Below are 13506 nucleotides of genomic sequence, written 5' to 3' on the forward strand. Positions count from 1 at the left end.
TCAGCTCTAACTTCCTTCTCTCTCTCTGTTTCTCTCTCTCTCTCTGTCTCTTTGCCCTGTCAGCTCGCCATTATTTGTCAGCTTCTTGTTAGCCATTTTCCTGGGAAATTAGTTTTTATGAAAATAATTCGATGTAATGAATCTTGTAAAGGGATTTTAATATAGTTTTATTTCGTAATAAATACTTGCTTGTTACTGCACAAAAACTAAAGCATATTACAGATAAGAGATAGATATAGAGCTTTTACCTCTTTAGATTCACTGGACAGTATCAGCCTAGCAAACGTATATTAAATACATGACTAGATCATCTTAAGTCACATAACATAGGTTTATAAAATTCAGTCTGATTCAAAAATTATTACCTTCTTTAAGCCTTCATTGTATTCCTTTAAGATCCCTGTCTTGTTATTTACAGGATTTGTTTATGTTTTGCAAACCCTTAATTGAGCTCTTTGTGTCTTACTAATTAATTGTCATAACCACTATGCATAATGCAATTCCTGGCATATAAATCTTCAGCACATGAATTTTTAATAAATTAATAATCCCAACAAGTACTACTAAGAGATTTTCTTTTAACTTCAGATGAAATAAATTAAACTATCTATTTTCATTAGATTGGACATTTATATCATGGGGTCTTCCTGGGAGATGTAGAGAAAGACTTTAGAGTGGAAGTGTGCTTTACCCTCTTCTTCCTTAGGCTCTTTGATTGATTAGGGCAAACTTTTCATATAGTAACAGGAAATGGGGCCAGCAGAGTTAGCCTTTTACTTGCATGGATAACTTAAAACAACTAAATTGTCGAAGCATTGTAGGTTTTCATTTCATGACTCCTTTGGAAATAGAAGTAAGTGGTGTTTGTTGTTTGCCATATTTTTGAAGGTTTAATCACTTTGACTAGATTATATACTTACTGGAAAATGTTCAAATTTTTAGAGATGTTAAGACCTTTCTTCTTAAGCTGATTATAATTTTTGGACAATATTTGGGACTGTGCCTGTCATTTATGATATATAGCAAATGACACCAAGAGAGGTAGGAGATTCTGTTGGGTTGATGCTTATAATGTGGAGTGTGTGTTATCCCACAGAAGCAACGCAAATGATTTTTAGAAGGAAACTATCACTTAATGTTTACCATAAAGTAAATATTTGAGAGATGTTGGCAATAGCTTACTTGTTTTATTTTTTTCCTTATTAGTATTATATATAGATGTGGAATCTGATTTTCATGCCAAAGTTCCTGTTGTGGTGTGCAAAGATCGGAAAAGGTTAGTAACAATGAAAAGAAAATAGTTTTTGAAATAACAAGTAAATATACAGTGAACATTTCCAAGGCAGAAAATTTTATTTTGTTTATTTTATTTTATTTTATTTTATTTTATTTTATTTTATTTTATTTTATTATTAAAGTTTATTTATTGAGGGAGAGAATGCACACATGCGAATGTGCATGCACAGGGTAGGGACAGAGAAGGAGAGACAGAATCCTGACTTGGGGCTCTATCCCATGAACCATGAGGTCATGACCTGAGCTGAAATCAAGAGTCAGACGCTCAACTGACTGACTGACCCACCAGGCGCTCCAGAAAATTTTGTTTTAGATTTCTCCTTAGATTAATATACTATCTATTAAAAATAAAAGCTTACTAAAAGCATGTCAAAAAAAGGAGAGTTACCAATTAAACACAAAACACAGTAAGGCAGAACTTCCATTTTTTTCTCAGAGAAGTTCATTCACCCAACAGCATTGTGCATTTACTGTATGTTAGGTACTGCTTTGCTGTAAGGATACAAACATAAATAGGAAATAGCCGCTCTTCTCAAGGAGCCCACAATCTTTTAGAATCTAATTTTTAGTTCACTGAAATTGAATGAGTCACTGAAGACTAATGTTGCCTTTTTAGTCTGATGTATATAGGATTGAGAGCAAAGCGCCTTTCAAAAAGGAAACTGAGATAATCCTATTTGCGATCAATGTGGGAGACATAAAAACAATACAGAAGTAATTAAGTGTTCTTTAAGTGTTCTTTTATTGAATACTAACTTGTATATCTTACATTTTAAGAGTACTATATTTTCTTATTCAAAGTTAGAAGAATCTATGGAGATCTAATTCAACTTTGTTATTTTCTAATTAAAAAATTGGAATCTGGAGGGATTAAATGATTTGGCCAGATTCACAACATTTAGAGTAAAATCAGGATCAGAATGGAAGTATTCTGACTCCTAGTGTTTTCTGTGTTTTGTTTTGTATCCACAGTGTGTCAAATTGCCTCTTTGTGGAACCTCAAATACATTCTTCTCCCTGCCACCAAATATCTTTACTATAATTCCATCACTCCTTTAATATAGCTCCTATTTTCACTTACATTTAAGCATTATTTGAGGGTTCGTATGTACGTCCTTTCTAATCCAAAGTAGCATATCAGTAAAATGAAAGCTTAGATAGGAAAAATTCGAGTCAAGAAGTATAGCTGGTTACTTCAGTATTTCATTTTTTCTTTTTATCATGTGCAGAGCAAAAAGAATGAGCCAGGAAGGTATGTTACACTACTTGACAGTGATGAGATCAATGCCTTTTCTCTGATATAAATCAAATTTTGGTGAATGTTAATGCTTCTTTTGAAATTAAATTTTTTTTTTTTAAATTTATTTGAGAGTGCATGCGTTCACTCACAAGAGCAGGGGAGGGACAGGAAGAGAGAGAATCCTAAGTGGGCTCCGTACTGTCAGCACAGAACCTGACATGGGGCTCTGTCCCATGAACCGTGAGATCATGACTTGAACTGAAATCAAGAGTTGGATGCTTACCCACTTAGCCACCCACCAGGCACCCCTTGAAATTAATTTCTGAAGAATTTAAATACTAAGTGAAGTTGAAATTCATTTCTGAAGTACAAATGAGTATTGAAAACATCTTTACTTTTTATGGAACTCTAGTGATAGAAATGATTTGTCGTTTCCAGTTATCTCTCAATCTATTAAAATCTATTTGTTTTTATTATGACTTCCTTGGTATTAAAATACGGTGACTGGAAAGAATAACCATAGGATTTGGAATATTCTGGTTCTTAAGGTTTTAATACAGTGAAATTTGTTTCTTTCTCATTCACAGTGGTTTACTTTGTAGAGTGAGTGCAGGAAATGATATGGCATGCCTCACTACTGATTTACTTGCTGCTCTTGGCAAGGCGGAACCTGTTTTTACTCCTTTGGTGTTAGCCTTTCGCTACTGGGCTAAGGTAAGTGGAACAGAAGAAAAAAGTACTTATCTTTAAGATAACTCAGGCTTTTTCCTGTACTAACATGTAAGATAAATCATAATATATGGGGATAAAATAGTTATCTGTGCCAGACAGAAAATGATGTGGCAGGTTCTGATTATGGACATGAAAATGAAGTCTCCTAGACATACAGAGTAATTGATATATTTTATTATTCTCCTTTTATGTAGTACAGAAACATTTTCTTTCACATAACAAATGAGGCTCAAGTTTTCACCCTTAATGTAAGTTAAAGTTGTAAGATGTGGTTATGCAAGTTAATGCATAGGTTTGCAAGGTTTTTTTGTTAGCATCTTTTTTCCTGTCTCTGTCTCAGAACATTGTTCTCTTTCCTCTAAGTTACTGATAACCTACAGCAATTTCTACTCGGGTAACTGCTGAGAATCAGTTATCTGTTTCTTAAATTAGAATTAATTTTGAAAGGCTGTGGTATCCTTTGTTGTCATTTCTTTGGTATGGAGGTAAGGAGGAGTGATAAAGTCACTACCATTATCAGTCCAAAAGACTAGAGAGAGAGAGAGAGAGAGAGTTTAGCCTTTCTGAGTGTGTTCTTATCAGTATAGTATTCATCACTTGTTACAGTAGTGATGAGTATAAATTCTCAGTCTTATACAAAGAAGATGGATTAAGGGGGTGGTGGTGAAATGAGTAAATTGAGAGCAAAAACTGCTAGAGGATTCTTCTTGGAATTTTTTTGTTTGGACTCTGATAAGAGGATTGAACTCAGGATTGGGGCAGAACCAGGTGGTTGAGTAAGGAGGAGCAGTCAGAATTCTAAGGTTGGGGTTTTTTCAACTCAAGACCTTTGTGTTTGCTGTTCTCTTCATCTAGAATGTTCTTACTCCACATACCCAGCATGGTTACTTTTTTCCTTTTTTCAAATTTTTGCTTAAATTTTACCTTGTCAGGGTTCCCTGACAAGGGAAACCATATATAAAATAGCATTGCCTTCATCATTCTCCCTGTCTTTACCCTGCTTTATTTTTTTCATAGCACTTACTACTACCTGCCATACATATATTTATTTGTTTGTGATCTGTTTTCTTCCATGAAATTGTGAAGTCTGTGAGGACAACACTAGTAACCAAGGTTTCTCAGAGTGTGGGATGAGACTGGTACATGAAGTATAGCTATCATTCAGGAAACTCAGTGTACCAACTCTGGGAAGGTTAGTGGCTTCATAAGGGATGAAAGTGTAAACAGTAGCCCCTTGGATAATATTTCTTAACTATGTCCTAAGTTTAGTTATTAGAAAATAGTTTCCGTTTTCTTAAGATATTCTTTTATTCAACTAAGGTAGACTGTGTGAGAAGAATATGAATGATATTCATACAAGTTACTTTCATTTGGAAAAAAAAAAATGTAGTCTGTTAACTTTGTTTCCTAAAGTGGCTCTTAGAAGATTTCTCAAACTTCTGTTGATTCTGAATGTACTAGTCAATGAAGTACACTAAAAAAATGCAGTATGAAGCTGGTTAAGAGTGGCTCTTTTCTATTAGATCCAACAGAACAGTGTGCCTGATTTTTGGCGGTTGTGTTGGTTGCAAAGAGCTTTTTTTCATGGTTTTCATTTGCTGAGTTTATTGTAAGAAACCTAGAAATAATTCATGGTGTATTTTTTCTCTCAAAGACTTTTTTTAAAACAGCTTTATTTATCTTGAGGTTTTAAGCCACATTGTACATTTTATAATAAAGCACAGATTTTCCACAATTTGAGAGTTCAGAAAAATTCTAGTATATGAATATAATTTATTCTGTAACTGATGTAATGAGATTGCTCTTGACTATTCTCTGGCTGTCTCCTCTCTTAATTTTAGCCTCCCAGTAATAGGAAATCGTTTTTAAGTAAAGCCTTTTAAAACTATTTAGCCTTATCAGCCCTTTATAGTCAAGTTTCCTGACTCAGAGTCACTTTTCTTTGGTTAACATAAGAATTAGGGGCGCCTGAGTGGCTCAGTTGGTTGAGCGTCCGACTTTGGCTCAGGTCATGATCTCACGGTTCATGAGTTCGAGCCCTGTGTCAGGCTCTTTGTGGACAGCTCAGAGGCTGGAGCCTGCTTCAGATTCTGTGTCTCCCTCTCTGTCTTCCCCTCCCCCACTCATGCTCTGTCTCTCTCTCTCTCAAAAATAAACAAACATTTAAAAAATTTTTAAAGAAAAAAAGAATTAATTTTAGCAGTATTTGACATCTGAAAGAAATTCCTGGAGACCACTACATGGAAAAAAATGAAACTGGACCACTTTCTTATACCATACACAAAAACAAACTTAACATGGATTAAAGACCTAAATGTGAGACCTGAAACCATAAAACTCTTAGAAGAAAACATAGGCAGTAATGTCTTTGACATCAGCCTTAGCAACCTTTTTCTAGATGTGTTTTTTTAGGCAAGGGAAGCAAAAATATAAACTATCAGGACTACACCAAAATAAAAAGGTTTTGTACTTATAAGGAAACCGTCAACAAAATAAAAAGGCAGCCCACTGAATGGGAAAAGATATTTGCAGATGATGTATTTGATAAGTGCTTAATATCCAAAATGTGTAAAGAACTTTTACAAGTCAGTACCAAAATACCAAATAATCCAGTTAAAAAATGGGCAGAGGACCTGAATTGACATTTTTCCAAAGAAGACATATAGCTGGCCAACAGATGAAAAGATGCTCAACATTACTAATCATCAGGAAAATGCACATCAAAAGCGCCATTACACTTTGTCTTATCAAAAGATAAGAAATAGCTGGTGTTGGTGAGAATGTAAAGTAAAAGAAACCTTCTTGCAAGGTTGATGGGAATGTAAATTGGTGCAGCCACTGTGGAAAATAGTACGGAGGTTCCTCAAAAAATTAAAATCGAAAGTACTATACAATTCAGTAATTCCACTCCTGGGTATTTACTCAAAGAAAAAGAAAACACTCCAAAAGACATATGCACCTCTGTGTTTATTGGCATTATTTACAATCGCCAAGATAAGGGAGTGACACAACTATCCATTGATAGATGAATGGATAAAGAAGATTGTGTGTGTGTGTGTGTGTGTGTGTGTGTGTACACATACACAATGAAATATTACTCAGCCATTAAAAAAGAAAGACCTTGCCATTTGTGATATCATGGATGGTCATAGAGGGCATTATACTAAGTGAAATAAGTTAGGCAAAGAAAGACAAATACAATATGATTTCACTTATATCTGGAATCTAAAAAACAAACAAAAAAAGAAGGAACAGGCCTATAAATACAGAGAACAAACTGGTGGTTACCAGAGGAGAAGAGGGTAGGGTGATGGGCAAACTGGGTGAAGAGGAGTGGGAGGTACAGGCTTTCGTTTGTGGAATGAATAAGTCACATGGGTGAAAGGTATAGCATTGGGACTATAGTCAGTATAGTCACTTGTGGTGTGCATAGCATGACATATAGAGTTGTTGAATCACAGTGTTGTACACCTGAAACTAATGTAATGTGTCAGTTATAATTTAGTTTAAAAAATTCTGGAGGCCCAGCTGACAGGCAATTAAAAAATACTCATACAAGGATAAAAAAGAGATCCCTAGGTTTGTGTGTGTGTATGTATGTATGTATGTATGTATGTATGTATGTGTGTGTGTGTGTGTATGTATAAATACAACTTGTACAACTTGATAATTTGATATGTGTATTAATTGTGAAATAATCACCAGTCTATTACCTGTCATAGTTACCTTTTGTGTGTGTGTTGAGAATGCTTGGGATGTACCTTCCTAGCAAATTTTAGGTATATACTAACAGTAGTATTACCTATAGTCACCATGCTATAAATTAGATCACCAGAACTTACTCATCTTGTATAACTGACATTTTGTATCTTTTGACCAAATTCTCTCCATTTCCCTCTCCTCCAGCCTCTGGTAATCACCATTCTAACCTCTCTCCTCCTTTGAGTTTGACTGTTTTAGATTCTGCACATAAGGGAGATAAGCGTTTGTCTTACTATATTTAGTTTCTTTCACTTACCAAAATGTCCTGTAGGTCCATCCACATTATTGCAAATGAGAGAATTCTCTTTTTTAAGGCTGAATAAGATTCCATTGTATTTGTATACCAATTTTTCTTTATCTCTTTATTTGTTGATAGACTTTAAGGTTGTTCCCACAGCTTGGCTATGATATCCCTGTGTTTTAAGAGCTCTCTCTTAAACTACCTTAATGTTACTCCTCTGTGAGATGTCCAATAGTGTTAACAGCATACATTAACAGTTTCTTACAGTTGCAAAAAAATTTGTAGTTAACTTGACTTAGTCATTAGGCCATTACTCCTGTCATAGTACTCTGGAGAAATGAGAATTTATTCTAGTGGAATAGTTGAAGCTCTTATTTATTTTATTTAATTAAAAAAAAATCTTTAATGTTAATTTTTGAGAGAGGGAGAGAGAGAGAGACTGAGTATGAGCGGGAGAGGTGCAGAGAGAGGGAGACACAGAATCTGAAGCAGGCTCCAGGCTCTGAGCTGTCAGTTCGGGGCCTGATGTGGGGCTCAAACCCACAAGCTGTGAGATATGACCTGAGCTAAAGTTGGACGCTTAACCAACTGAACCACTCAGGCGCCCCTATTTAATTTTTTAAAAATGTTTATTTATTTTGAGAGAGAGCGTGCATGTGTGTGCAAGCAGGGGTGGGACAGAGAGAGAGGGAGACAGAGAATCCCAAGTGGAATTGTTAGCTGTTAGTGCAGAGCCTGACACAAGGCTCAAACTCATGAACCTGTGAGATCATGCCCTGAACTGAAATCAAGAGTCAGACACTTAACCGACTGAACCACCCAGGTGCCCCAGATTGAAGCTCTTGTTATAAGTGTTCTTTATCCTTTCATTTTTAATTGTACTTTTTTTTTCTTTTTTTAAGTAAGCCATACACCTAATATGGGGCTTGAACTCATGGCCTCAAGATCAAGAGTCATATGCTCTACTGACTGATCCAGCCAGGACTCTGTAATTCTTAAATTTACTAAGCCATTAAACTATAGTGATTATTATCTTTATCGTATAAATAAGAGAATGAAAAATAAAAAGTAAAAAAAATCCAAGTATAGACTAATCTTACTTATATAGATGCAAAAGTCTAGATGAAATATAAACAAGTGGAATACAAAAGGTTATATGCCATGACTATGCAGGATTTCAGGAATATACGAATGGTTTAATATCAGGAAACCTCTTAACATAATTTATTATAGTAACAGTTTGAAGTGGAAAAAGACATGGATGCTGAAAAGGCATATTCTTCATAAAAAAAAAACTCTTAACTAGTAGTGAAAATTAATAATAAAGACTGTTTACTAAAAAAATAAACATCATTTAAATCGTGAATTACTCAAGCCATATGTGTTAGAATTAAGAATACGACAGAGAAGTTCACCAGTGAAGTTGTACATCGTTTTGGGAGATTTAAAAAATAAAATAAGAAAATGAAATGAAATAATGTATATATTGGAAAAACAATAAAATTTATTAATGATATGATTGTATACCTGCAAAACTTTAGTTAAAAAACTATTGGGATTAGGGGCGCCTGGGTGGCTCAGTCAGTTAAGCATTCGACTTCAACTCAGGTCATGATCTTGTGGTTTGTGGGTTCGAGCCCCACGTTGGGCTCTGTGCTGACAGCTCAGAGCCTGGAGCCTGCTTCTGATTGTGTGTCTTTCTGTCTCTCTGCTCCTCCCTCACTCACACTGTGTGTGTGTGTGTCTCTCTCTCAAAAATAAACGTTTAAAAATTTTTTAAAAAATTATTGGGATTAATAAGGGAATTTGTAAGATGACTAAATATGCAATAATTGGTTTTCTCTGTCATGAAAATAACCTGGTAGAGTGGAAACAAAAATATTACCTTTGTGACCATGTCACAAATTATAGAATACTAAAGAATAAATTTAATAACAAGGGTACAGGAAGCAAATTATATTATTGATAGGTAAAAGTGAAATCCGAACAAATTCATGTATTCAGCAAACATTTGTTAAATGCTTCCTATGGGCCAGATACTATTCTAGGTGCTGGAAACATCTAACAAGATTATGTAGGGTCCTGCTATCAGGAAGCTCACATATTTGTGGAAGAATCAGCCAGTAAACAAATATATAAGTAACACAATATCTGGTAGAATTTAGTGCTATAAAGATGAGATGATGTGATATGAGAGTGACTTTACACTAGCTGGTTAGGGAAAGTGATATTTAAACTCAGAGCATGAGTAACCAGCCACTTGAAAGTCTGAGGGAATAGCATCCAACAAATAGCTAGTACAAAGCTTCTAAGGTACAAATGAGCTTGTGAGGAACAGAAAGGAAGGCAGGAGTGGCTGGAATGAAGCAAGTGAGAGTGAAAGTTCTTGTGGTAAGGAATTTGGATTTTCATTGTGGCGAGAAAGCACGGGAAGAGTTTTAAAAGTGGTGTATGTCAGTCAGAGTGGCCAAAATGAACAAATCAGGAGACTATAGATGCTGGAGAGGATGTGGAGAAACGGGAACCCTCTTGCACTGTTGGTGGGAATGCAAATTGGTGTAGCCGCTCTGGAAAGCAGTGTGGAGGTTCCTCAGAAAATTAAAAATAGACCTACCCTATGACCCAGCAATAGCACTGCTAGGAATTTACCCAAGGGATACAGGAGTACTGATGCATAGGGGCACTTGTACCCCAATGTTTATAGCAGCACTCTCAACAATAGCCAAATGATGGAAAGAGCCTAAATGTCCATCAACTGATGAATGGATAAAGAAATTGTGGTTTATATACACAATGGAATACTACGTGGCAATGAGAAAGAATGAAATATGGCCTTTTGTAGCAACGTGGATGGAACTGGAGAGTGTGATGCTAAGTGAAATAAGCCATAGAGAGAAAGATAGATACCATATGGTTTCACTCTTATGTGGATCCTGAGAAACTTAACAGAAACCCATGGGGGAGGGGAAGAAAAAAAAAAAAAAAGAGGTTAGAGTGGGAGAGAGCCAAAGCATAAGAGACTGTTAAAAACTGAGAACAAACTGAGGGTTGATGGGGGGTGGGAGGGAGGGGAGGGTGGGTGATGGGTATTGAGGAGGGCACCTTTTGGGATGAGCACTGGGTGTTGTATGGAAACCAATTTGACAATAAATTTCATATATTAAAAAAAAAAGTGGTGTATGACTTGATGTGATTTATGCTTTGAAAAGATCTTTCTGGGGTAAAGATTATAAATAGGGAGCCCAGTAAGCAGGCTGCTGTAATATATCAGCCAGAGGTGATAATGGTCTTTGCAGGGTTAGAATGGATGTGAAGCATAGCAGACTGATTTGGGATGGTTTTGGAGGTAGGACTTGTAGAGGTATTGGATATGAGAGTTGAGGGGAAGTGAGTAATTGATGACAACTCCAAAAATTTTGGAAAATGTAAAGATACAAAGATCTCGGATAGGGAAATAGTACCCTTAAAATGTAATATTGCCTTAATTTAATTTTCAAATGTACAGTAGTTCTAATTACCAAGAGTTTTTTAAAAGTTGATAAAATGATCTTAAAGTTAATATGGAAGAATGAGAATAGCCAAAAGAATTCAAAAAGAGAAGACTAGTGAACGGGACCTACTTTACCACTATAAAACTGCTTCAGTCAAGTATATGCCATTGCCGTAGGGATAGACAAATAGATCTGTGGAACAGAATAGAAGGCCCAGAAGTAGATCCTACTGTAAATGAAATTTTAATGTAATGAAAAAATAAAAGATTTCAGTGATAAAACAATGGTTTATTTGTTAAATGGTGGTGTTACACTGTATATTTCTTAAACAAAATAATGTTGGATCCTTAGGACACTAAATGCAAAAATAAATTCTACTTAAATGAAAAATCAAAATTTTAGAAGAACACTTAAGAGTATGTATATGTTGTCTGTAGTTTGGAGAAACCTTTTTGCCATGATAGGAAACCTTGAAGCTATATTACATAAGCATATTTATATGTGCATTAATATATTTTATATGATAAAAAGTACCCTAAATAATGTCAAAATAAAAACAGATTGGGAAAAATAACATTGTTGAAGTGCATATATCAGCTATAAAGGGTTATTAACTATAACGTAAAATGAATCTATACAAATTGATAGGCAATGCATGCAAATAGAAAAATTGGCAAAAGAGTCAATAGGCAGTTCAGAAAAGAGCAAATCTAAATGGTTACTAAACTTATGAAAATTGTATAATCTCTTAGCATTGAGGAAATGCAAATTGAAATAATTCTTAGATAATTACATCTTATACATCCTTTTGGCATTTTTAAAAAGTGGTAATACTTAGTGTTGGAACATGTATGTGTACACTCATGTTACTGGTGAAAAGAAGAATTTTTGTAGTGATTTTGGAAAACAATCTTATTAGAATTCAGATATATCACACATTTTTAAATCCAGTAAACACAGTGCTGGGAATATAGCTCATATAAATAAGCACTAGTAATTAGGAAATATATATAAGGATAAATATTACAGCATTACTTAAAATGGCAGTAATTGGGAACAGAATATAAATATCTTTGCTGGGGAATCTGTTGAGTAGCCATCCAGATTGTAGACTATAATTTAAGAATTTAAAAGAATGTATTAGATGGGGTACCTGGGTGACTCAGGCAGTTAAGTGTCCAACCCTTGATTTTGGCTCAGGTCATGATCTCACGGTTTGTGAGTTTGAGCCCCATATCAGGCACTGCATGTCAGCGTTCTCTCTCTCTCTCTCTCTCTCTCTCTCTCTCTCTCTGTCTCTCTCTCAAAATAAATAAATAAACTTAAAAAGTATTAGATCTGTACTAATTGACTTAGAGGAACTTTGTACGTTATTAAGGGAGAAGAATATATACAGAATATACAGAGACATGTCTATAATACACAATTTTGGTAAGAGTGACATAAAACATAAAATATTTCCTGCATTTATATAGAAAATAGGAATATATTTGTATATGATTACTAGAGTATAGATAGAGAAAAAGGCATGAAAGAGTATATAGAATATTGTTAACATTGAGACAGAAGTAGAAGCAAGATAAAATAATATTTTAAAAATGTGTATACAGTAAAAGCACTATGTATGATATTCCATTAAACTAAAATATATATGTGACTTTATATACAATAAAGAAATGAATGGAAAGATCACTATGTTAATTTTATCTCAGGGTAGTGTGATTTCAGGTCATTCCTTATAATTTTTATTGTTTAAACGTTTTACAGTGATTATAGCAGGAAAAAACCAGCTGCTCCTATTATGAGGGGAACAAAGAAAATTAAAGCTAAATGTCAGTACTTTTTCCCCCTTCGTTTTGCAGTTATGCTATATTGACTCCCAAACTGATGGCGGAATCCCTTCTTACTGTTTTGCTTTAATGGTGATGTTTTTTCTACAACAAAGAAAACCCCCTCTTCTTCCTTGCTTACTTGGAAGTTGGGTAAGCATGAATTTGTGACATATATTTGCATGTATATACGTAGTTTGCTCTTGCAGAGTGCTCTATTCAAACATATTAAGCTGGAATTCTGGTTTGTCTGTTTGTCCATCTTTTTTTTTTTTTTTGTAAATAATTTTTCCACTACCAATTTGGAATGCCTTTTTATATAGATTGAAGGCTTTGACCCAAAAAGAATGGATGACTTTCAGCTGAAGGGCATAGTAGAAGAGAAGTTTGTGAAGTGGGAATATAATTCAAGTAGTGCAACTGAGAAAAACTCAATTGCTGAGGAAAACAAAGCTAAGGCAGACCAACCAAAAGATGATACCAAGAAGACAGAAACAGACAACCAAAGTAATGCCATGAAGGAAAAACATGGCAAAGTAAGCTTTTTTTTTGTTTTTGTTTTTGGCTTTTCTATCTGTAGGATTTGTGATGCCTTCGATTGAAGCTATTTTAATAGTAGATTGACTGGACTGACTTTGCGTAAGCCTCTTGGCCTCATTTTCCTCATCTGTAAAGTGAGGGGTTGATCTGGTTTAGTTTTTCGGTACTGAGATTCTCTAATGAATTTATACCTCATTTTGGAAGACGTATATTGTTTGAATCATGTCATGGTAATTCTTTGTATCTTTTTCATTTAGACAAGGAAAATTTCCTTCAGGAGTTGGGCGGTGACCAAAACTTTAGCATGTGGGAATAATATTGCCAGATTGGTGGAAAAATAAAGGCCCTTTCCTCCCCTAGGGGGTGGCTTGCTTA

At 34.8% G+C, this 13506-nt stretch overlaps 1 protein-coding gene across 13 annotated transcripts in view; it reads left to right on the top strand.

Annotated features, from left to right (window-relative positions):
* The window catches only part of TUT4 (terminal uridylyl transferase 4), a 140675-nt gene that overhangs the window by 60995 nt on the left and 66174 nt on the right, over positions 1–13506 (top strand). For 12 of the 13 annotated variants that reach the window (XR_013557604.2, XM_060624552.3, XM_078451904.2 and 9 more), the window contains 4 exons: positions 1207–1276; positions 3124–3250; positions 12625–12744; positions 12915–13127. Coding sequence is in view for 12 of the 13 variants with exons in the window: in XM_060624552.3 (XP_060480535.3) it covers positions 1207–1276; positions 3124–3250; positions 12625–12744; positions 12915–13127 (530 nt within the window). In the remaining variant the exon portion in view is untranslated. The remainder of the gene's footprint in view (positions 1–1206; positions 1277–3123; positions 3251–12624; positions 12745–12914; positions 13128–13506) is intronic. The other variant, XM_078451906.2, reaches the window with a different exon arrangement.

This window comes from Panthera onca, chromosome C1 (genome assembly GCF_046562875.1).
Source record: "Panthera onca isolate mPanOnc1 chromosome C1, mPanOnc1 haplotype 2, whole genome shotgun sequence".
NCBI classification, from domain to species: domain Eukaryota; kingdom Metazoa; phylum Chordata; class Mammalia; order Carnivora; family Felidae; genus Panthera; species Panthera onca.